Below are 25,541 nucleotides of genomic sequence, written 5' to 3'. Positions count from 1 at the left end.
GTGCAGGTCTAAGTGTAAAGGTGTCAAAGTGCAGGATGGGGCATTGAAGATGTAAAACAAATTCTGTCAGGAAAGGCGAAGCCGGACTCTGGCCAGTGAATTGTGCACTGACGCATCCAACACAGGCTTGGGAGCGCTGATGATGCCAGCAGGGGGGGGCACCGAGCAGCATCCCATCCCTTTCTGAGCAGAAAATGGACTCCAAGTGAAAGGAATGACGTCGTTATAGAACATGAATGCTCGGCAACTGTGGGTTGTCCGACAGCTAAGATCCTACCTGTTCAACCGGAGGCGCTGGGTACTGACTGACTGCCCCCCTTTAGCGTGGCTACACAGAACCAAAGGCACCAACTCTTGGTTGGTACGCTGGAGTACAGCCCTCCAAAGGCATGAGATGGAGACTCAACATGTCACGGGGGCAGACGCGCTATCCAGGCAAGAGGGCCCAGAGCAGATGCATTCGGAATAGCCAGTGGCTAGGCCTAGGGCGTCAATGTCAGGAGGCGACAGGACACAGATGTGCCCAAACACGCCCAGGCAGGTACGTTACATGTCCAACAACCATTTTCTCACTATTACACTGATGGGGTCGTGTGTGATTGGTACATTCCTCAGGGTACAATCTGGACCGATGGACAGCTGTGTCCCCTCAGCTCTCCAATTTGGGGAGCCTTTTACATTGCTTCATTGTGAGAGCAGCCACTCCTGGCCTGTTCACACACGGCTTCTCGCATGCAAAATCACTCCCAGCTGAATATATGAGTGCTTCTAGCCAGCCACTCCTGAATTATATTGCAGAGTGACACTAGCAAATTCCCAGTCCTAGACTTGTCTCCAGAAATATGCGTTTTGTATTGCCCAGCTCTCTCCTTCTGGACAATACAAGCTCATAGAAAGTCCATCATTTCATTACTAGAAAATGACATGCACAAATCTTGTTATCTCAAGTGGAGGGTCCCAAACACTTCAATCCAAACACACTGGCTTAGATAAAACAACAAAACAAGTTTATTAACTACAGAGAGAGAGAGAGAGATTTTAAGTGATTACAAGTAATGAGGCATAAAAGTCAGAATCGGTTACAAAGAAATAAAAAATAAAATGCAAACTAATACCTAACTTTACAAGCTAAGTGAACTTAAAGCAAATGGATTTCTCTCGCCGTGTATTCACGACTGTCTGGCTGGATTCTTTCAGCCAGGACGACTCCCCCAGTTCAGTGATGCTTCCTTTGTCTTTCAAACGTTATTGATGCCGTGAGTAGAGATGAGGAGTGAGAGAGAGGTGATTTGGGGCATCTGTTCCTCATTTTTACACCTTTAGCTCCTCTTTGAGAATCACCTCTAGCTGGGGTTCAGGCAACAGCGAGTCTGTTTGCCAAGATGTAAATTTCTCGCTCACATCCTTCTTCCTGTCAAAGAATGGCCGCTTAACTAAGTGATATAGTCCAGTTGATTTTGTTGACACCTGACTGACATGTCAATTTCCCTGTTTGCTCTGAGGAACTGATTTGGGCTGCTTCCCCAGATTTGAAATATGCCTTAGCAACATGGTAACTGAGCCTTCGTGGGTCACAACTGAGAATACCAAATTCAGGACCAACTGCTGAAAAATAGAGCTGATATGCCCCAAAGCTGGTGGCTATTCTCTCATGAGATATACCAAACCAGCAACAAAAGTAAATTGCTATTTCACCACACTGGCTAACAAGCAGTCAGAACAGCAGTTTCCTTAAGCATTCCAGTCCTTGTATCGCCACCAAAAACACTAGACTTATAGATGAGTGGTTCTTTAAAGCCAATTTAATCTAATAACAGGTTCTTCTGATCCAAAGGACCATGCCCAGGTCAATATACAACTCAGATCTTACTCAAAAATCACAGTGTTGCCAGTCCTTTAGTATCTGAAATCTAAAGGTATATTGAAAGAAAGAAAGAAAGAAAGAAAGAAAGAAAAAGGTGAGAGTTAAAATTGGTTCAAGGAATCAAATAAGTACAATAACTGCAAAGTTCTTGGTTCAGGCTTGTAGCAGTGATGGAATAAACTGCTGGCTTGATAAGTCTCTGGTTACTTCCAAATCATTGGAAGGACCTCAGTCCCTTGGTTAGAATGTTCCATTAGTACAAGTCCTTAGTCCAGAGGTTTGAGCTGGAAAGAGGCAAAATGGAGGTGTTTCCAGGGCCTTTTATAGCTTCTGCCATGTGGAACATTGTTTCAAACAAAGCCCTCAGCACAGCTAGTAGAAAATTACAGGTAAAAGATGGGGTATGGAATGATATGGGCAAGTCACATGTCCAGGCAGAATGTTGATTAGGCACAGCAGGAAATCATTACCTATACCCCAGACAGCACATCTGCAGGACAGTCCATTCAGTGTACATGGTCTCCCATGGTCAACTGTCGGTTAAGTGTTTCTTGATGAGCCACTTAATATGGGTCATTACACATACTGAATCTATTTCCCCATGCTAAGTATCCTCACACCGTCTTGTCAACTGTCTAAAAAGGACCGTCTTGTTTATCACTACAAAAGGTTTTTTTTCTCCTGCTGATAATAGCTCATCTTAATTAATTAGCCTCTTACAGTTGGTATGGCTACTTCCACTTTTTCATGTTCTCTGTATGTATATATATCTTCTTACTATATGTTCCATTCTATGCATCTGATGAAGCGGGCTGTAGCCCACGAAAGCTTATGCTCAAATAAATTTGTTAGGTTCTAAGATGCCACAAGGACTCCTGTTCTTTTTGTGGATACAGACTAACAGGGCTGCTACTCTGAAACCTTAATTTGAATAGTCCCTCCAAGATGTGCAGACTAAATACCTTGTGGGTGTTACCCCAGGAGCAAACAGTTGAAATCCAGGTATAGAGCCAATACTCATAACTTCAAATACAAAAATGATACGTGCATACAGATAGCATAATCATATTCAGCAAATCATAACCTTTTCATAGACATCTTACATGCCACATTTTGTACAAGATTTTTTGCAAATATATAACAGTGGTTGCAACAATGATCTATATGGTTATATTTTAATCAGATAACATCACAAACATCATACAGCAGAATCTTATAACATTACCTATAATGTGCCCCTCAAGCGCTGGATGAGGTGGCACATCCTGGTTCCCTACTCGGAGGGGCTTTCTGATGCCCCCCCCCCAGAGGGGCTGCCCACCGCGGAACCAGCATCAGAAACACAAGAGGCAGAGGTCGCCCCTGAGCCTGGTCAGTTTCTGGCGGCACATCTGTTATTAATCTAGGAATGGGAGGGATTTCCAATTTATTACCCAAAGCAAAATGTATTGCAAGCTGCAGGCAGCCGCATGTAGCCAGTAATGGCAGGTTGCTGGCACCACGTGAAATTCAAAATGGAGATTGGGAGCGCAAACAACACTGAAACAAGCATTTAACATTAAACTTGGACTAGAAACTCGCACATTCTTATCTAAATATTTGCACTCTATACCATTATCTAAATCATTGACGATACTGAACAGAACCGGACCCAGAACAGATCCCTGCGGCACCCCACTTGTTATGCCCTTCCAGCATGACTGTGAACCACTGATAATTACTCTCTGGGAACAGTTTTCCAACCACTTATGCACCCACCTCATAGTAGCCCCATCTAAGTTGTATTTGCCTAGTTTATTGATAAGAATATCATGCGAGACCATATCAAATGCCTTACTAAAGTCTAGGTATACCACATCCACCGCTTCTCCCTTATCCACAAGACTCGTTATCCTATCAAAGAAAGCGATCAGATTGGTTTGACATGATTTGTTCTTTACAAATCCATGCTGGTTATTCCCTATCACCTGACCACCTTCCAAGTGTTTGCAGATGATTTCCTTAATTACTTGCTCCATTATCTTCCCTGGCACAGAAGTTAAACTAACTGGTCTGTAGTTTCCTGGGTTGTTTTTATTTCCCTTTTTATAGATGGGCACTATATTTGCCCTTTTCCAGTCTTCTGGAATCTCTCCTGTCTCCCATGATTTTCCAAAGATAATAGCTAGAAGCTCAGATACCTCTTCTATTAGCTCCTTGAGTATTCTAGGATGCATTTCATCAGGCCCTGCTGACTTGCAGGCATCTAACTTTTCTAAGTGATTTTTAACTTGTTCTTTTTTTATTTTATCTTCTAAACCTACCCCCTTCCCATTAGCATTCACTATGTTAGGCATTCCTTCAGACTTCTCCATGAAGACCGAAACAAAGAAGTCATTAAACATCTCTGCCATTTCCAAGTTTCCTGTTACTGTTTCTCCCTCCTCACTGAGCAGTGGGCCTACCCTGTCCTTGGTCTTCCTCTTGCTTCTAATGTATTGATAAAAAGTCTTCTTGTTCCCCTTTATTCCTGTAGCTAGTTTGAGCTCATTTTGTGCCTTTGCCTTTCTAATCTTGCCCCTGCATTCCTGTGTTGTTTGTCTATATTCATCCTTTGTAATCTGTCCTAGTTTCCATTTTTTATATGACTCCTTTTTATTTTTTAGATCATGCAAAATCTCGTGGTTAAGCCAAGGTGGTCTTTTGCCACATTTTCTATCTTTCCTACCCAGCGGAATAGCTTGCTTTTGGGTCCTTAATAGTGTCCCTTTGAAAAACTGCCAACTCTCCTCAGTTGTTTTTCCCCTCAGTCTTGATTCCCATGGGACCTTACCTATCAGCTCTCTGAGCTGACCAAAATCCGCCTTCCTGAAATCCATTGTCTCTATTTTGCTGTACTCCCTTCTACCCTTCCTTAGAATTGCAAACTCTATGATTTCATGATCACTTTCACCCAAGCTACCTTCTACTTTCAAATTCTCAACGAGTTCCTCCCTATTGTTAAAATCAAGTCTAGAACAGCTTCCCCCCTAGTAACTTTTTCAATCTTCTGAAATAAAAAGTTGTCTGCAATGCAGTCCAAGAACTTATTGGATAGTCTGTGCCCCGCTGTATTATTTCCCCAACATATATCTGTGTAAGCAGAGTCAGGATGAGCTCTACCCTGACATCTGGTGGTGAATTATGGCGAGTGGGGCTGATCTTGTTTGCATAGGCACACCCACTCGCCTGGCATGGAACAACAGCAACTGAAAGTGGTTACTTTGGCTGGTGTGGTTACTTTTGGGGGCTCGTCCGGGATTCCCTGGGTCAGTACCCCTCGCAAGCACCTGTTGAGTGTTCCACTGCATTGGGAAACAATTGTGGTTATATTTTGAGGAAATTACTGTTTGTATAATGGCTAATATGTCAGGTTTGTTGGGCCCCGGCCCTGCAGCCTCTAGCTCAGGGGCCGCAGCCTCAGCCAATGATTGGGCAAAAGCACTGGGGCAAATATTGGAAAAGGTTGTGCTGTCCCAGGCTATGTTAAACTCTTGTCGTGAGTTAAGATTATTTGCTGGGGCAGAGGAGTTTGAACCCTGGTTGGAGCATACCACTGGAATGCTGCAGGAGTGGGCCGTACCCGATGCAGAAAAGCGAAGATGTCTAATAGAGAGCCTTAGTGGCCCAGCATTAGATGTGATTCGCACCCTGAAGCTCATTGACCCTGGGGTCAGTGTGAAGGACTGCCTAGAGGCCCTTGATCATACCTTTGGGAGCGTAGAGGGCCCTGAAGACAGTTACTGTAAGTTCCTTAATTCCCGACAGCAAATTGGCGAGAAGATTTCAGCCTATATACAGAGGCTGGAGAGACTGCTTCAGAGAGCTGTCATGAGGGGAGCAGTGACTGCTGAACAGATGGATCAGACCAGACTGCCTCAAATTGTAAGAGGAGCTCAGTATCAGAACCCGATTCTACTCCATCTCCGGCTAAGAGAACGACGGGAACATCCCCCAAGTTATTCCCAGCTGATAAAGGAGGTCAGAGAAGAGGAAGAAAGGCAGGCTGCCAGCGAGTTTTGGGAAGCCCAAACATTGGAGCCAGCCGGCACAACACCACTGCAAACGGCCAGTGTACTGATGGTGAGCACCACAGAGGAACTTGCCCTACAAATGCAGGCCCTGACAGAACGGATAGCTGAACTGCAAAGCACCATTGACCGAGCTAAGACTTCCAGGAATAAGGCGCCTCTGACTGTGGCGATGGAGAAGTCAGCATTTAGAGCCACCATCCCACCTGGGCGAAGGGGGAAAGGACAATTCTTCTGCTACCGATGTGGTCAGGATGGACACAGTGCTGGCAAGTGCCATAATGAAGAAAACCCCTCCTTAGTGTATGGAAAGCTGAGGATCAGTTGGGAGAGATCCGGTAGCTGCCAGAGAGTCCGGGGACGGGGACCACCCAGGCCTGCAGGATTTGAAGATTCCCCCAGAAGCGACCGTCCAGCTGGGATCCCCGCAGGACTGATAGGGCCTCGAGCAGAGGTCATGGTGAAGATTGAAGGGGCGGAGTGTAAAGCCGTGCTTGACACTGGATCTCAAGTGACTATTATATTTCAGTCATTCTACCAACAGATGCTTAGGCACCTGCCTATACAGCCACTGACTGGCGTTGGTCTGTGTGGCCTCAGCATGGATGAATACCCCTACCAAGGGTATGTCATGGAATTCCCAGAGGAGGTTGCTGGGGTAAGAGAAGAGGTGGACACAGCTGCATTAATATGCCCTGACCCTAAAGGGACCTCTGATGTGTCTGTGCTGATAGGGACCAACTCCAGTCTCTTCAAGGTGCTCGCGGATTACTGCAGACGACGGGCTGGGGACCAGTACCTGAATACCCTGATGATCCATACGCTTTGTGCTGAAGCCTATAGGAAGATTGAGGGTGCTAAAAAGGAGACATCTGAGCTACCGATTGGGGCGCTGAAGTACATGGGCACAACCCCCTTAGTAGTGCCTGCAAGGACAGAGCAGGAAGTGCTTGTCATGAGTACCCGGCTGAAAGGCAGTAAAGGGGCATTAGCAATGGTAGAGCAGCCAGTTGAAGGAGAGCTCCCGGAAGGAGTGCTGGTCCCCAGTGGAGTCATAACCCTACCTGCTGAAGCCCAGGAAAAGGTGACTATACTGATTGCTAATGAAACAAGTCGAGATGTTGTTGTGAAACAAGGACAAAAGATAGCAGACCTCTTCGAGCCTGAATCAATTGTAAAACCCCAGTGTGAGACTCAAGTTCCGACAATAGACCCGGCAGAGTTTGACTTTGGAGATTCACCGTTGTCCGAGGAGTGGAAAGATCGCCTGAGGAGGAAACTTTGTGAAAGATCCAAGGTGTTCTCATTGCATGAGTGGGATGTGGGATGTGCAAAAGGAGTAGAGCACAACATCAGACTACATGACTCTCGACCTTTCAGGGAGAGATCTAGGAGGATTGCCCTCTCCGAGATGGAAGATGTGCGACAACATCTTCAGGAGCTGGCTGCGAATGGCATCATTACAGAGTCCCGCAGCCCATACGCCTCACCCATTGTGGTGGTCCGTAAAAAGAATGGGAAAATCCGGATGTGTATTGACTACCGCACCCTAAACCGCCGTACTGTGGTTGACCAGTACACAATGCCCCGAGTCCAAGATGCCTTAGACTGTTTGCTAGGAAGCCAGTGGTTCTCTGTGTTGGATCTTCGGAGTGGATACTACCAGATCCCTCTGGGTGAAGAAGATAAGGAGAAGACAGCCTTCATCTGCCCATTAGGGTTTTATCAGTTTGAACGTGTGGGGAAATAGAGGGGGGGGCTTTCTTTTTGATAGCTAGAGCTTTGAATCTGAAGGCCCCAAAATAAACCCTCCAACAGAGATCTGTTATGCTGATGGCCTTTGCACAGAGTAGGGCAGGCCTAAAGCTTAAACTAGACTAAACTGCACAGTTTTCTGCCAAACTCGGTCAAGGGTCATGTCCAGAGGAGGGAATGGGAGAATAACCCCCCCCCCTGCAGCAGTACTAATGAAATATGTTCATAACTGATGAAATATGATAACCGCAAGCTACGGAAATAACGTAAGAAGCTACGGAAATAACGTAAGATGCTTGTGATTTGTAAATTGTTTTGCAGAGAGTTAATCATCCTTGCTGCTATAACTATTTGCAATATTTTCCAAGTCCAGCTATCTGCAATGTAACCAATGATAGCTCTCCTTTAAGCTCCCCTGGAAACCCCCCCCCCTTAAGCCTTTGCGGAAATCCCCCGGAAAATGACATAGTCCAAGTCTTGAGAAATGTACCCAAGCTAGGGCCGAGCACCACCCCTGCGGAAACCACCAAGCGCCCTTCTACCCAAACAAACACCCACTCCTCGGAAATTAAGTCAGAGGGTAGGGAGGGGGGTGAGAAGATTGACCCCAACCCCTGCTTCCTAGCTCATGATCAGCTCATGCTCAACCCTTGCCCAGCTTGTGATTTGTCCCCAAAGCTCGTGCTCAACCCTTGCTCAGCTTGTGATTTGCCCCCAATGATTTAATTCATGACGTATTGTTTGTACCCTGCTTGTGGTTTAATGCAATAAAAGCAGCCTGTGAGCTGTTGCTAGGGGCGCCAGTTTGAAAAACTGCACCCCAACGCGTTGGTATGTATTGCAATAAAGGCCTCAGGCTCTGAGTCTGTGAACTAAAATCACTGCATGGGTGATTCTTTCCACGACAAACGCATGCCCCAAGGGATTTCTGGAGCACCTGCCACATTTCAACGTCTTATGGAGAAAGTTGTGGGAGACATGAATTTACTGCAAGTGTTAGTTTATTTGGATGACCTGATTGTGTTTGGAAGAACCTTGGAGGAGCATGAAGAAAGACTTCTTAAAGTGCTTGATAGGTTAGAGGATTATGGTTTGAAGCTTTCAATTGACAAATGCCAGTTCTGCAGGACCTCAGTGAAGTATGTGGGTCACATCGTGTCCCAAGAGGGTGTGAGTACTGATCCCGATAAAATAGAAGCACTCACTACATGGCCATGTCCAAGTAACTACAGAGAACTCAAGACTTTTCTTGGGTTTAGTGGCTACTACCGCAGATTTGTGAAAAACTATGCTACGATTGTAAAACCTCTGAATGATCTTACCAGGGGATACCAGTCCAGCAGGAACAAATCTAAGACCAAGAATAAGGGGAGGTCCCCAAAGCCTCCTGTGCAGAGATACTATGGCCCCTTCGAACCATTTGGGCCACGGTGGGATGAGATATGTGAAAGGGCTTTTCGAGAAATCATTACTTGCCTAACTCATGCTCCAGTCCTAGTCTTTGCTGACCCAAGCAAACCATTTATCCTGCATACTGATGCCAGTTTGGAGGGTCTGGGAGCAGTACTGTACCAGGAACTGGAAGGAAAACGTAAACCTGTAGCCTTTGCCAGCCGAGGACTGTCTGATAGTGAAACTCGCTATCCCACCCACAAGCTGGAGTTCTTGGCCTTGAAATGGGCCATCACTGAGAAATTTCGAGACTACTTGTATGGTGCTCAGTTCCAGGTGTGGACAGACAACAACCCACTGACCTATGTGTTAACAAGTGCTAAGCTGGATGCTACAGGGCAAAGATGGGTGGCCGCTTTGGCTAGCTATGACTTCAGCATTCAATACCGATCAGGGAGAAGCAATGTAGATGCAGATGCATTGTCCAGGCGTCCACAGGCACCAGGAGTTGCTGTGATACCCACAGATGGAGTGAGGGCTATTTGCAGTGTGAGTCGCCGGGAGCCAGAGTCCCATGAAAGTCTTCATGGATGTGCTGCAGAAGCTTTGGGCCTGCCCCCTGAATGCGTGCCTTCTGCTTCAGTGAACTATATTGCGTTGGACCAATCTCCTTTGCCCATGCTCAATGCGGCTGACTGGCAGGAAGCCCAGCTGCAAGATATTGACATTCGTGATACACTACTTGCCAAAAGGGAGGGGCGAAGCCCAGCTGTGGTTGTCCCACCTAACCCGGAGGGTAAACTACTATTGAGAGAATGGACCAAACTAAAACTGATTCAGGGAGTGCTACACCGAGTGACCACAGACCCTTTACAAAAGCAACGAGCACAGCTAGTGCTGCCAAAAGAGTACAGAGCCCTGGCCATGAGGGCCCTGCATGATGACTTTGGCCATTTAGGGATGGAGAGGACCCTGGAACTTATTCGTAGTAGGTTCTATTGGCCTCGGATGGCTGAAGATGTTCGCAGGAAATGTGAGACCTGCGCTCGATGTGTTCAAAGGAAAACTCTGCCCACGAGGGCTGCATATCTGAAGAACATCACCAGCAACAAACCTCTGGAGCTGGTATGCATTGATTTCTTGTCTTTAGAAGTAGACAAGAGAAATATTGGGAACATTCTAGTAGTGACTGACCATTATACGCGATATGCGCAGGCATATCCCACACGTGATCAGAGGGCCATCACTGTTGCTTGAGTACTGTGGGAGAAATATTTCTCAGTTTATGGATTTCCAGCCCGGATACACTCGGATCAGGGGCGGGACTTTGAGAGTCACCTTCTGAAGGAGGTGCTGAGGATAGCGGGAATTAAAAAGTCTAGGACAACGCCTTATCACCCTCAAGGTGATCCACAGCCAGAGAGGTTCAACCGAACCCTATTAGATATGTTGGGGACTTTGCGGCCAGAGCAGAAGGCAACCTGGAGCCAACATGTCGCATTTCTGGTGCACGCCTACAATGCCACAAAGAATGATGCTACAGGAGTCACCCCATATCTCTTAATGTTTGGGCGAGAACCAAGATTACCCATAGACCTGTGCTTTGGTGTATCAGAGGATGGAGATAGCTATGAAACTCATCAGCAATATGTATCCCGACTAAGAGAAAAGCTGCGGGATGCTTATCACTTAGCTACATCTGCGGCTCGGAAGAACGCAGACCGGAACAAACATCGATATGATGCTAGGGTACGTCTGCAAGAACTCCAGCTGGGGGACAGAGTCCTGCTGCGAAATTTGGGTATTACTGGCAAACACAAGATAGCTGACAGATGGAAGGCAATGCCTTACTTGGTGATGGAAAAGCTAGGAGATCTGCCGGTCTACAAGATCAAACCTGAAGATGGTCCAGGGCAGACAAAGACAGTGCATAGAAACCTTTTGCTCCCTGTGGGGGAATTGGTAGACACCCCGTATGAGATGGGCCACAACAGGGCAATCGGGCGGAACGAAGGTGCTGGACCAAAGCTGCCCTCCAACGTGGACAGCCAGCCCCCTGCAGCTAACCTACCCCTATGCAGCACATGCGAGAGTGAGTCTGAGGAGGAAGACACAACCATGGTGTATCCTGGGATGGAGACAAGATTTCAGTCTCGATCAGCATCAAAAGAGAGCTCCTCCTCTTCCTCCCTAACCCCCATGGCAGAAGTATTTAGGCCCATTCCTGACACCACTGGGCCACTGGTGGGACCCCCATGTGATGACACACACAGGTTATTGGACAGTGGAGACATACAGGTGGAGGATGTCCTGGGCACCTTGGACCCTCCACTGTTAGAACTAGAACTGCAGGGGCCTATGCCAGTAGCCGAGGGGCCCTCAAAGGAAACCTCCCCATCTGTCGTTCAAGACGCTGTCCACTCTACCACGGTAACAGAGAGTCTCAATAGACGAGACAGGGTAATAAGACCAGTAAAACGGTTGACTTATGATGCACCTGGGGTGACTAGTGAGGAACCAATATGTTTAGCACACAGGCTTGTGGAAGCTAAAGTGGGCTATCTGAGGCCCTTTGGAGGGAACCAGTGAGTTGGTATAATAGGGAGTGTGATTTGTCGGGACGACAAATTCTCGGCTGGGGGGAGGATGTAAGCAGAGTCAGGATGAGCTCTACCCTGACATCTGGTGGTGAATTATGGCGAGTGTGGAAAAGAACTCCAGGGGCTGATCTTGTTTCATAGGCACACCCACTCGCCTGGCATGGAACAACAGCAACTGAAAGTGGTTACTTTGGCTGGTGTGGGATCCCCAGTTTCTCTATTATTGGGGCAGGAAGAATAAAGTTTTGTTACCCTGATTCTGTGAATCAAGGCCAGTGGAACTGTTGTATGACAGAAGGACTGAGTGAGTCCTTCACCATTACCTAAGTAGCACTTGCTTGACAAGGGGCATGGGTTACAAAACCCAGTGAATTGAGAGAGGATGGGGACAGGTATTTGTACCTGATGGTATGGGCCCTCTTTGAGGGTTTGAAACACCAATTGCACCACTGCCTCTCTCCACTGTTGAATGTCAGAGCTAACTTTGATTCCATTAGGAGTCTAGTTACAGGCTGCTGAGCTGAATTCACTTTGGGCCAATGGTGCACCAGCACTGGGGCTCCCCTACTATACTATCATCTGAAATCGCTAAGAGCTGAAATCACAAAAGAGCTAAAGTTATTAAGAGCAGAGATCACTGAGTGCTGTGTTAACTAGTGGGGGAGCCTGAAGCTATATTGCTCAGCAGCTAGTGGAGCAGTTTGTGGAGACGACTGGAGAAGCAGCGAGTGGCGCGGAGCCTTGTGGGGCCGGTTGGAGTGGCCCAAGGAACGGCAAGCGGAGCTGTTTGCGGGGACGGCTGGAACGGCTCACAGGTCGGTGAGCGGAGCGGAGCATCTTGTAGAGCAGAGCAGTTTGTGGGATGGCAGGAAAGTGGACTGGCTCGTGGTGAAGGCTGCGGCGGAACCCCCACGGAGAAACAGACGTCTGGCCAGCCTCGGATCACGTAAGGTGCCCCTTAACACCCTGCGTGCCCCCCCCTTTTTGCTCTGGGGCTGCACTGACCAGGGACAGAGACTTTGGGGGTTGTTGGACTTTTGGGACTTTTGGTGGTTGCTGGACCCAAGAGACTTTGGGGGTGTTGGACTTTGGGGACTCTGGGTGATTTTTGGGTTGTTGGATTCAAGAGCCAAAGGGAAAGGACACAGCCCAATTTGCTGGGGTGGGTTTTGCTCATGGTTTGTGTTATGAATCCTGTTTGTGGTGTTTTTCCAATTTTATGCTGATGTCGTTTACCTCATGTTATTAAACATTTTCTGCTACACTCAGACTCTGTGCTTGCGAGAGGGGAAGTATTGCCTCTTAGAGGTACCCAGGGGGGTGGTATGTAATTGTCCCAGGTCACTGGGTGGGGGCTCGAGCCGGTTTTGCATTGTGTTATTGAAACGGAACCCCTAGATACAGAACCCGGCCCTTGTTGCTGCCAACTTAGATGGGCAGAAGGGTTACATCTGGATAGTTGAAGTCCCCCATCACCACCAAATCTTAGGCTTTGGATGATTTTGTTAGTTGTTTAAAAAAAGCCTCATCCACCTCTTCTACCTAGTTAGGTAGCCTGTAATGTACTCCTAGCATGACATACCCTTGTTTTTTACCCCTTTTAGCCTAACCCAGAGACTCTCAACACTTCCGTCTCCTATGTCCATCTCCACCTCAGTCCAAGTGTGTACATTTTTAATATATAAGGCAACACCTCCTCCCTTTTCCCCCTGTCTATCCTTCCTGAGCAAGCTGTACCTATCCACACCAACATTCCAATCATGTGTATTATCCCACCAAGTTTCGGTGATGCCAACAATGTCATAGTTGTATTTATTTATTAGCACTTCCAGTTCTTCCTGGTTAGACCCTACAATAACTCACCAGTACCCATACTTCTCGCGTTTGTATATAGGCATCTAAAATACTGATTTGATTTTGCCTCCCAGTTTTGCCCTGACCCTCCTTTCTCTCTGCCATTATAGTCCACGCTCCCTCCTATTTCCGACCCATCTCCCAGGTCTCCATGTTCCCCACTTAACAAACTGGCTTTCTGTGGTCTCTTCAACTTTCCCCAAAACACACCGGATTCAGGGCCATGAGACAGTTCTGTTTGTTCCTGGCTGACCTTCACCATTTCACTCCTTTTCCTGGCCCCTGCATTTTGTTCAATGACTTTCCTCTAATTGTCTAAGTCCCTCAGTATCCTATCCCTACCCTCCAGCATATCTACCACTCCTCCCAGTTTAGTGTCATCTGCAAACTTGCTGAGAGTGCAGTCCACATCATCCTCCAGATCATTAATGAAGATATTGAACAAAACCGTCCTCAGGACCAACCCCTGGGACACTCTGCTTGATACTGGCTGCCAACTAGACATGGAGCCATTGATCACTCCCCGTTGAGCCTGATGATCTAGCCAGCTTTCTATCCACCTTATTGTCCATTCATCCAGCCTATACTTCTTTAGCTTGCTGGCAAGAATACTGTGGGAGACCGTCCACTGCTTTCCCCTCATCCGCAGAGCCAGTTATCTCATTATAGAAGGCAATTAGGTTAGTCAGGCATGACTTGCCCTTGGTGAATCCATGCTGACTGTTCCTTATCACTTTCTTCTCCTCAAAGTGCTTCAAAACTGATTACTTGAGGACCTGCTCCATGATTTTTCCAGGGCACTACATTAGCCTTTTTCCAGTCATCCGGGACCTCCCCCACTTGCCATGAGTTTTCAAAGATAAAGGCCAGTGGCTCTGCAATCACATCTCCCAACTCCTTTAGCAACCTCGGATGCAATGCATCCAGCCCCATGGACTTGTGCTCGTCCATCTTTTCTAAATAGTCCTGAACCACTTCTTTCTCCACAGAGGGCTGGAAACACTTGGAAAACATTTGCAGCTGAGATTCAGGAGAGAGAGTCTGTAGGGAAGGATGCTCCCTGCTGCTTTTTCCTCCCCTGTTGGAGTTTCTTTTGTTTCCCTTCCTGCTTGATGACTCTGTTTGTTGCTTAAATGCAAATTAAACAGAGCACCCATTCCTTTGTTGAGACAGGCCTGTTTGCCAACCTCAGGTTAGAGCACGTGTTAACACCATAAAGGAGAATCTTATCACTTCACGTACAATGTTGCCACACACATATTAGATCAGGGCAATACTGACCGGCAAATTATACATTTACAAATAATACATTGCAAGATTGTACAAAGATTATTACAACAGTGGGTACGGTGTGGGCACAAGGGTACATTCTGTCACACTCCCCTACCTTCCCCCTCTCAGTCCTTTGTTCTCGAGGTGGGGTCTTTACTCAGCTTCCCTGCTGAGAGGCAGGGAAATCCATAAACCATTGGGGCTTGCATTGTCTCTCTGACCCCTTTCTTGATGTGGGTCAATTTCCACTAGTTCCTTAATGACTCCCTCCTCCACCCAGACAGGGAGGTGACGCCCACCTATGGCTCGGAACCTGTCCTGAGAGCAAACTTGCTCCTATTTTTTCTCCCCACAGGGTAACACTGCAACACATAGGGGAAACTGAAGCACATACACGGGTCATAAAATACTACAAAAAATTCCCACTTTGTCACAGGGACCAATCCCCTGGTTTTGTTGGTTTTTTCCCCCCACTGGCTGATCTGACCCAAAGTGGCTCTATTCACCATGGCACTGTCTTCCAGGACGCTGGGGCTTTCAAATGTGATGAGAAGGCCCAAGCTGAATCCTGGTATGTTATAGGAAATACATTTCCTGCTGTGCGGCGCTCATACTCAGGGTCATTGGCACCCCATTGTGCTGGGTGCAGCGTGGACACACAGTGACCAAGACCAGGCCGGCATAGCAGGGGGCTGCAGGTCGGGATTGAGGGGCACCGGTGGAGAAGGGGGTCAGGCAGCCCCTGCTCTCACTCTGCCCCTGGACCTGGTGCATTCTGGGTGCATTTGCATTTCCCCGGAGGCCCCTCCACCTCTGCCCAGAGCAAAATCCCAATCAACTGTGCCAAGCGGGTGCAGGGATGTCACTGCCTCTGGGCTCCAGGACTGGCAGACTCTGTTAATGGTTCATTCGCTGGGGAATAAGAGGCTGGAGCAGCCCCTGAAGGAGAGACAGACAGGGACCTCGTAGCTCCACAGACACCCAGGAACTGCTCCTTCCCCTGGCACGGAGTCACCCCAGGTGAGTGGGAGCCCCAGCCCTGTACGGACAGCCCTGGCATCACATGGCCTTACAGCAGATTTCTTCTTTTGGGGTATCTGGTGAGCACAGGGGCTGCACACAGACTGGGGTGTTATTGTAGGGTCTCTGGTGCGCACAGGGGCTGAACACAGACTGGTGAGTTATTGTAGGGTCTCTGGTGAGCACAGAGGCTGCACACAGACTGGTGAGTTATCGTAGGGTCTCTGGTGAGCACGGGGGCCATGCACAGACTGGTGTGTTATTGTAGGGTCTCTGGTGAGCACAGGGGCTGCACACAGACTGGTGAGTTATTGTAGGGTCTCTGGTGTGTACGGGGGCCATGCACAGACTGATGAGTTATTGTAGGGTCTCTGGTGAGCACGGGGGCCATGCACAGACTGATGAGTTATTGTAGGGTCTCTGGTTAGCACGGGGGCCATGCACAGACTGGTGAGTTATTTTAGGGTCTCTGGGGAGCACAGGGGCTGGGCACAGACTGGTGAGTTATTGTAGGGTCTAGGGTGAACACAGGGGTCATGCACAGAAGACTGGTGAATTATTGTAGGGTCTCTGATGAGCGCGGGGGCGGCACACAGACTGGTGAGTTATTGTAGGGTCTCTGGTGAACACGGGGGTCATGCACAGAAGACTGGTGAGTTATTGTAGGGTCTCTGGTGAACACACGGGGGGCTGCGCACAGACTGGTGAGCTATTGTGGGCTCTACACATAGTGTTTGCTATTTTGGCAGGGCTGGGAGCTGGCAGCTTGTCTCTGGGCTTGGGAGACAGTCACAGGGAACTGATGGGTCTCCTGTCCCCGCAGGTGTCCCTCGCACTGTCCCGCTGGAAGCTGTGAAGGCCCATCCCGGCCAGCGATGCTGATCCTGAGCTGTTCCTCCAAGCTGCGGCTGCTGGAGGGGATGCTACAGCGGGGCCTGCCTGACACGCTGCCGGTGACCAGGACTCGCATGCCCCCGCAGGGCCGAACCCTCCCACCCTTGGGCTGGGCAGAGAGCAGGGCAAAGTCCCTCATAGACACCTGGGTGATGGGGCACATATTGGACTGGGGTGCAATCCCCTGGGTTGGGGTACATGCAGGGCTGGCCCTTCCACCTGGTCAGGGAGTAGCAGTTTGGGGGGCAGACCCTTTCTCCAGGTCAGGGGGCAGCAGTTCAGGGGCCGGGCAGGCTCTCATAGATCCACAGGGGATGTGCCATACCCCAGCTTGTCACCAGTCCCCTAGGAGCGACCCCGGTAGTGAGCCAGGGCCCGAGGCTCCACACAGCTCCACAGGGGCAGGCCCGTGACCTCCACCACTGGGCCTTTGACACCAGCCCTCCCATCTCTCTCCATGGCTCCCTGCAGCGAATGCAGCCGAACCAGATGCCTGCGGGAGGCTTGGACCGGGCCCCTGCGGTGTGTGTTGGCAGAGACCCCGGCAGCCTTTGCAAAACAGAGGAGTGGTTCATTAGTCACCTGGCTAGACTCCTCAGGTTAGCACAGGGAATCAAAGGTTAAGCCACAGCCCAGCCTGGCCAAGCCTGGGCAATGAGCCAGCCAAGACGTCATGGGCCCCATGGCTCGCTCTGTCTCTGTCCCTTTGTTCTTAGGCCAAGGTGAAAGATGCTGAGACCCCCCAAAAGCCGGCTCTTAGCCCCGTATCCTGACCCCTCGCGGCCGCTGTGCTTCAGCTGGGGGCCTCTCTGCTGCAGAGCCGTGAGGGGGAATCTCACTCGCTCGGTGTGAACATCCACCCCAGCCATTGGGGTTTCCATGGTCTCTCCAGATCCTCCTTGCGTGTGTGTAGACTTTATTCCCTTGGTTAATGAGGCTGGTCTCCAGCCGGGCTGTTACATGAGTCACAACCCGTCCCTTCCCTTCACACGCTGCGCAGAGCAGTACAGGACGCAGAGGGAAACTGAGACACACATTTGAATCAGAAAGATACTACAGAAAGCTTCTACTTCATCACACAGGCCCCCTGCCCTGGGTTAGGGGTAGCAGCAGGAGGGCAGGCCCCTTCCCCAGGTTAGAGGTAGTGGTGGGAGGGGGGTGGCAGGCCCTTCCCCTAGGTTAGAGGTAGCGGTGGAGGAGCCCTCCCCTGGGCCTTCTCCTCACTCACCCCCCTGCCTCCCAAAGTCCAAATCCAGCACCAATGCCTACTGCTCACCCAGCGTAACCGCCAGGACCTGCCCATCCAATCAGAGCACAAGCGGGCTCTGTGCCAGCCAATCTCAGTATGGTCAGGGTTTGCGTAAGCCAATGAACATGTGGGCGGCTCCATGGCAGCCAATCACAGTGTGGGACAGCTGGGTGCTAGCCAATCATGGCTCTGACCACCCCCACCCCCTGGCTCTGAATTTCCTCCTGGTCCTCACCATGGGTGGCTCTGACCACACCCAGCTAAACCATTGACAAAATGGGCCTTTTATATATTTGTATGAATCCTATGTGTGCCTCAGTTTCCCCTGGCTACCAAGTGCGGGAAGCAAACCGTGAGAGGGAACCAGCTGGCTGTGAGAAGCAGCAAAAATGTGAAGAAATGCAGCAAAGGGTAAGTGGGCAAAGGCCCCAGGGATGCTGAATTCCGCAGGGAGCTGGATACTAAATTGTCCGTTTAAGGAGGAGGAGGGGCTGTAGACACCAACCTCAATGCCTTTGAGAAGGGTTGTGATTTGATCCTGGTTTACCCTTCGCACCAGCTCTGCTGTCTCACCCCCATGCTCGGGCCCCCAAAGCCATAGAGACGTACAGCCAGATGGACGGCGTTAATACTGGGGACTGGGAACTGTTCAAAAAGGCTCCACTGCTTATGTTTGACCTGACACCTGAGGCTTATATGAAAAGGTTTTGGGGTGTGCAAAAGACCCAGGGTGGGACCTAAATGGAAGCCACCTGCCGACTGGGAGAAGCCCTCCCGACAGCTCGGATCCCAGTGCAGACAGAGGACTCAGGGTGGGGGGGGGCTGGTAGTCATGGTTCTCCTGGACATCGGCTTTGACCTCCTGCTGAGATTTTCTGTATCACCTTAAGACAAAATCCAGTCCCTGATCCTGCCCCAGCCAAGGGTTTGAACCCCAGGAGCCAGAGGCTCAGACTGGAGGTATCAGTGAAAAGGCGAATAGCTCGGCCGGCAGGGAGCAGGGTTTTCCCCCCTTGCCTGTAACACTAAGGAAAGGCTGTTGAGCTCAGGACACCTGTCTGTCTGGAAGTTGACCCCCTGTATTTGAGTGGGGCAGGGGAACCGCCCCCCCCCAATCTCCACACGGGACATGTGAGTCACACGGGGTCCGGCAGAACTTCCCTGAGGCTGTGGCCAAGGGAGCCAGCTCACAGCCTGCTCTCCCTGGGGAAACAGAGTCAGAGCGGAACCTGGTGGGAGCTGAGCCCCCAGCTGAGCATGGGCAGACACGGGCAAGGCATGGCCAAGGTTAAGACCCGGAATCGCCAGCAGAGGGGTCCTGGCCTGGGGTGAGGGCAACAGGTTAACCCCAGGAGGGGAAATGGATTCCTGGCATACACACAGCCCTGGGGTTGGGACAACCAGCGTAGGGGAGCCCCCTGCATCACCAGACCCTGGGACACCAGCACCCCAGAGACATGGCTGGGCTAAGACCAGCCTTGCAGGGGGACACACCTACACCGATCCCCCAAATGCTCAAGGGGTCAGGACACCCCAGGGAGCACCCAAGATGGCCGACACATGGAGGAAGGGGGGGGGTCATGACACTCTTCACTCCCTGGCAGATGGGGGGGTGCAGTGGCTGGATCCCATCCCAGTTTCAAACCCAAAGGTTTTGGGGTGGCAAAAGGTGCTGAGGCTGCATGAAAACTCCCCCCTGCCCCCTGCTAGTGTCAGTGAACAGACCTGCCCTAACGGTGGATGTGAGCCTGCTCTGAGCTGGGTATTGGAAAGGGTGAGTCTGATTCGAGCCAGCTGTGAGCATGCTGGCAGTGCCTGGTAGGACAGGGATGGGGAAGATGCTGTGGCTTCTATGGATAGCATTTGGGGGTTCGAACTTCACTGGGACAGTCACTAGTTTAAGTGACCCAGAGTGACAAGGCAAGCGCTGCTGACTCCTGGATTTTCCCGCCTCTCAGCCGGGAGGCTGAGCAGAGACCCCAGCTCGAGAGCACAGGACTGGGAGGTGGGGGGTACTGGACAAAGATGGAGGCTCTCACCTGGAGCTGGCCAAGGAGGTCAGACGGAGACAGAGACAGCCTGGAAAGGGACTTTCAGTCCAGCTTGGCTGGGCCCTGGCTGACCGCAATGGACACTGCTTTACCCCCAGTTCTCTCTGCTGACCTAAGGCCGCTCCGTGACTCATAAACCAGCCTGGCTTGACAATGCTGCCGGGTGTCACTGCAAACACAGGCTGGGGTGTGGGAGCCCCCAAGAGCGGCCAGGTCTCTCCCGGGGTCTGGCTCAGTGGGAGGCACCGGGCAGAGCTCGCGGGGTGGAGCAGGAGGGCTGGAGCCCAGAGGCTCAACCTCAGAGGCGGTGGCCTGCCCCGCAGGAAGAGTGGGGCCCCTGGGGGGTGGCACTTTGAGGGCTCCTCCAAGGGGCAGAGTAAAAGCTGGGGCCCAGCACCGATCCTGGGGATCGGGGACATCCCCGGACTCTGACCCCTGTGTCTTGGCAGGTCTACGGCGCTGTGATGCATGTGAACCGCGGGAACCCGGCTGGCCAGGAGGTGCTGGTGGATTCATGGCCAGCGTTCAAAACGGTCCTGACCCGGCCACGCAGAGAAGTGCGGCCTTTGCTGGGCCCCTCCCATCCGCCGCGTTCCCCTCCCCCACCTGACCCCATCTCTGCCCCGCTCCCCTCCCCCCCCGACGCCATCACTGCCCTGCTCCCCTCCCCCACCTCATGCCATCACTGCCCCTCCCCGACTTCCTTGCCCCTTTCCCTGCTTGGTGTCATCTCTACCCCTCCCCCTTCTGTCTGCCCCACCTCCCCACAGCCTGTTTCCCCTTTCTGCTGCCCAGAGCCCCTTTCCCATTCTCCCCTAAGCCCCCTGGCTCCGTTCACAGGGCCCCTTCCCCCCTCCTCAATCTCTTACTTGGGGCCCACTGTGCCCCGCTCCTCCGATGCCGTCCCTGAGGGTCATGGGGGGAGGGCAGAGGCTGCGCTCACCCACAGACAGTGTCCCCCCTGCAGGTGGCGCGGGACCCAAGCGATTATTTCACCAACTTGTACACGGCCTTCTACCGGGACGAGGGCGCCTGCCGGGCCCTGCTGGAGAACAGCCGCGCTGTGGACTGGGGCCAGGCCTTCCAGATACAGGGTGAGCCCCTCCAGCCCTGCTCCATCCAGCACCTGCCACATGGGGGGCAGGACCGCTCCCCCCTCCCATGGGCCAATAGCCCTGAGGAGCCTGCCTGGGCCCCTACCCCCCGCCCCCAGGCCAATAGCCCTGAGGAGCCTGCCTGGGCCCCTCCCCCCCACGGGCCAATAGCCCCGAGAAGCTCACCTGAGTCCCTTCTCCATCCAGACCCGGGATCCTGAATGAGCCAAGCTTGGGAACCCTCAGTTGGGCATGCTGGCTCACAGTGGCCCTTGGCCCCTCCCTGATGCTCTCCCGCACCGGGCTGGGCCCCCCACGTCCATGGGCACCTTTCAGGGGCCCCTGCTGACAGCGCACGGCTGTCCCTGCAGGACGGGGTATACGAGACCATCAGGGACATCGCCAGGGCCAGAGGGCTTGAGATGGAGACGTATCCGTACCGGCCGCTGCTGCACCCAGACCCACCTGCCATGCCCCAGTATCGGTAGGTGCCCCCCAGATATGGGGTGTGTGTGAGAGAATGGGGCAATGTACACAACCAGCCTCTGCTAGCTGGAGGGGGGAGCGGGGTTGGGGGAAGAGAAGGACCCCGGGGTGCCAGGCCAGAGGCCTCCATTGCACCCTAGATCTGGTGGCAATGAGTTCCCCAGGCTAACGGTGCTGGCAGAGTGAGGGCATCACCACGGCCACACACACAGCCCCAGGCCTTGGGCACATGCTGCCAAGGATTTCCCATCCTGCTCCGGGGCAGGGCTGAGTCAGCCCTAGAGCTTCGCCAGGGGGCAGGGGCAACGCAGCCTGGCCAAGGAACCTCTTTGGTCCCAGGATGGGGAGAGCAGGGGGAGGGGCAGTCTGTAACCCTTCAGTATCCTGGGATGGACAGCCAGGGGTCCTTGACCCCAGAGCCGTCCCCTCTGAGGGGAGGGGGCTCCAAGCACAGAGTCCCCTGGTCCCTCCTTTCCTGTCAGCGGGTAGGTCTCCGGGAAGGGTGTTCGCTGCCCACTGAGCCCTGGTGCTTTCATCTCAGGGAGCTGAGCTTAGCCAAGGCCCATTGGCACCGATGACTCTGCTGGGGCTGGACTGGGCCTTGTCAGACAGCCCCTCTGCTGAGGCCGCGGGAGTGTGTCAATCCCCTCCCCGCATGTGCCAGGGCCTGACTTGATCCCGTCCCCCCAGGGCTCCCCCTTCTCCCCCACACCAGGTCTATCCTCTCTCAGCCTCCCCCCATTCTCCCTTTGCCAGGTCACTCCCCCTCCAGCCTCCCTCCCCTCCATGGGGGACACTGGGAGGAGCGATATGGGGGCTATAGGCACCCCAGAATTTTCCATAGCCTCCCCTCCCAGTGCAAAGGCCCAACGTTACGCAGCAGTAAGGATGGCAATGCCATACCATGCCACCCGTCGGTCTCGGCTGCTGCTGGTGATGGCGCTGCCTTCCGAGCTGGGTGGCACACCCCTCCCCCACAGGATACATTCCATGCCCCCCAGTTTGAGATTCGGCAACCCCCCATCCCCTCCATTTTTCTGTCCAGCCCATCTCAGCCCCACAACTGGGAAGAGGATGGCACCGCCGGACACTGCTCTTCTCCTATGCCATGTCATACCAGCTCAATTTCTGCTCCCCGGGCTCATTCCCTTATACCAGTTCGACCCTCCCAGCCCCGGGCTCACTGCACCCCAAGCCCGAAGCTGGGTCAATATCCCCCTATGTTCACACCTCCCATGTTTGGTTGCTCCCCGCTCCCCTCCCCTAGACTTACCCCTTCTCGTGCTGGTTCTATTCCCCCTGCCCCCCACACGCTGACATCCTCCCCTTGCCAGGTCAACCCCCTCTGTGCTCACCCCACCCCGTCCTGTGTCTCTCTCCCCCCTGCCCTGTCTTGCAGGCCTGACAAGGGACTCAGGCTGGCCCCCGTGTCCCCCGCCCATGCCATGCTGCTCAGAGACACCTGGAACTTTGGGAGGAACAGCTGGAGCCTGCGGTACCTGTGCCTCCTGATCCGCCACTTCCCCAATGCCTGCCTGCTGGCCCCTGAGGGGACCCCCATCTCCTGGTCCCTCACTGACCCGCTGGCTGCCCTGACGCACGGTTACACCCTCCCGGAGCATCGCGGCCAGCACCACACAAGGCCCGTGGTGGGGACGCTGGCGGCACAGTTGCATGCCCGCGGCTTCCCTGTATACACCCGAGTGCTGCCCCACAACGAGCCTTCACTGCACACCCTGCAACGCCTCGGCTTCCGCATCCTGCCTGGGGTGTTCTACCAGCTGATGGTGAGGCCTGGGTTCACCCAGTCCCAGTCAGCCAGTGCCCTGGCCTCGGCCCAGGATCCTGCACCCAGCTCTGGGGAACGGCCACACACACATAGCACATAGCACGGGGGGAGGGGAGAGGAGGAGAAGGGGACATGGCCTAGGGCCCTGCGCACAGCCCTTGGGGACAGCCACGGTCTGCCAGCACGTAGCCCTCGGGGAGGGGATGAGACAGGGACACAGCCCAGCCATGCCCAGGGACCTGCCACCCCCGAGAAGGGGACACATCGACCAGCCACCAGGGAGCTCAGCTGTCAGCCCTTGGGAAGCCAGGGCCTGGTAGAGGAGACTAGCTCATGCTCCATTATCCCCTGGAGCAGGGCAGAGGCTCAGTAGGGGGCGCTCTCCCCGGCAGTCAGTGCTGGCCCCAAAGAGAGCAGGGTGAGGGCTCAGCAGGGGGCGCTCCCCACTCACAGTCCTGCCCCCGTGCCCTGTGCTGTGGGCTCAGCAGGGGGTGCTTTCCCAATCCCTTCCCCAGGCAGTTTGTTGCTCGGCTGGGGCTGTGGTGGGGGGGTCCCGTTTCCAGGAGCTGCGCCTGGTCTTGCCAGAGCTTTGGTGCAAGCTCCTTTGGGCTCCGACCACAGGTCCCAGCTGTGGCCCACCCCTTACCTCCCCTGTGGTGATAGGGGGCAGGTGCTGGCCATGCAAGGTTGCTCCAGGGTCAGCAGGCAGCTGGAAAGCCAGGCCAGGGCTTGTGTTGATGATGGTGCACTACACGTGGGAGGGGAGTGGCCATAGGACCCCATCATAGAGCCCTGCTGGGCCCGAAAACAGGGAGGAGCATCCGCTCTTCTCCCTGCCCCCCAGAATGGACGTCCTCGGCCCTGGGCAGGCGACTTGGGACTGACCTGCCCCCTGCCAGCCCCAGTGCACAGGCTGCTCCTCCCCATGTAGCTGGGCCCAGCTGCAGCCCCAGTGAGCTGTGGGGTTGGGGGGAAGGGACCCCCCCCACAGCAGACATGGAAGGTTCTCCTCCCCCTTGCTGGTAGGTCAGTAGCCGTGTGGAGAGGGGGTGGGGCACTCCGGCTCCTTGCAGGCCCCAGGGACACGCATCCCCTTCCTCTCAGGGGGTGGGACAAAGAGAGAATTTTCTGTATTAGTTTTGATGCCTGTGTGCCTCAGTTTCCTTCTGTACTTTGCATGTCTGCCCAGTGGGTGCCAAAAGGTTAAAAAGCCTCTCCTGGGGCAGAGCAGGGACAGGAGGGGGAGTGTCACATGGCTGGGGAGCAGGAACTGGGCGTTCAGGATCAAAACCAACCCAGATCAACGGAGGCTCCACAAAGAAGAAGAGTTGTCGTTCGGTGGGACTCAGGAGCTCCCAGCTAGGACTGAAAGAGATGGAGACAGGATCCACTTTTGGCTCTTCAGCAGCTTGACTGAGTGGGGCCCTGGCCTGTGTCTTCACCTTCACTTCTCTCTGCTGCCCCAGGGACCTCCCAGGCCGGGTTCCCGGGGACCAATAAACCGTGTGCTGTGTGGAAAAGGCTTTGGGATGTCACTGCAAACACTGGTTGGGGACACTGGTCCCCAAAGAGCAGCCAGGTCTCTCCAGGGGTCTGGCTCAGTGGGACGTGCCGGGCAGAGCTCGTGGGGTGAAGCAGGAGGGCTGGAGCCGTGTGCTCGGCCCTGGAGGAAGAGAGACCCCTTGGGGGGCTGGCATGTCACAGGGTTCCTCCAAGGAGTGGTTTAAAAGTTGGGGCCTAGCACTGATCCTGGGGAGCCACGACCGGGAGCAGCGCTGTGGGTCCCAGCCGGGGGCACCCGGCCAGTGTGGGGTGTCTCCTTCACAGCCAGAACCGACAGCAGAGAAGGGGGGGCACATCTGCAGGCAGACCCGGGGTAGAGCCAGCCCTGCCCCCAGCCAGGGCACAGTCCCACCAGGGCACAGCGCCCCCCTGCCGGCCAGAGAACTGGCCCCCCAGAGCAGTGCCCCCACCCCCAGCCGGCCGGCCTGCGTTGCCCCATAACTTTGACTCTCAGACTTGCACACAGTCTCCATTTCCCAAGATTGAATCATTATTTTAAAAACTGTATAGAAATCACCACTCTCCCATCATTCCGTGCATCTGGCCCAGCCTCTGGCCCAGCTCCGGCCTCAGCGGAACCGCTTCTCCTCCCACACGTACAGCTTCCCC

General features: G+C 53.0%; 1 protein-coding gene across 1 annotated transcript; it reads left to right on the top strand.

Annotated features, from left to right (window-relative positions):
* The first annotated feature begins 389 nt into the window (after positions 1 to 389).
* LOC135876993 (glycine N-acyltransferase-like protein 3) lies at positions 390 to 23,469 on the top strand. Its single transcript, XM_065402310.1, has 6 exons — positions 390 to 541; positions 16,630 to 16,759; positions 20,450 to 20,557; positions 20,968 to 21,094; positions 21,431 to 21,578; positions 22,980 to 23,469. The coding sequence occupies exons 1-6, from the start codon at positions 390 to 392 to the stop codon at positions 23,467 to 23,469; spliced, it is 1,155 nt and encodes a 384-aa protein (XP_065258382.1).
* The last annotated feature ends 2,072 nt before the right edge of the window (positions 23,470 to 25,541 follow it).

This window comes from Emys orbicularis, chromosome 4 (assembly GCF_028017835.1).
Source record: "Emys orbicularis isolate rEmyOrb1 chromosome 4, rEmyOrb1.hap1, whole genome shotgun sequence".
NCBI lineage: Eukaryota > Metazoa > Chordata > Testudines > Emydidae > Emys > Emys orbicularis.
Note: the sequence above shows the minus strand (reverse complement) of the source record. Positions and strands in the feature narration are given on the sequence as shown.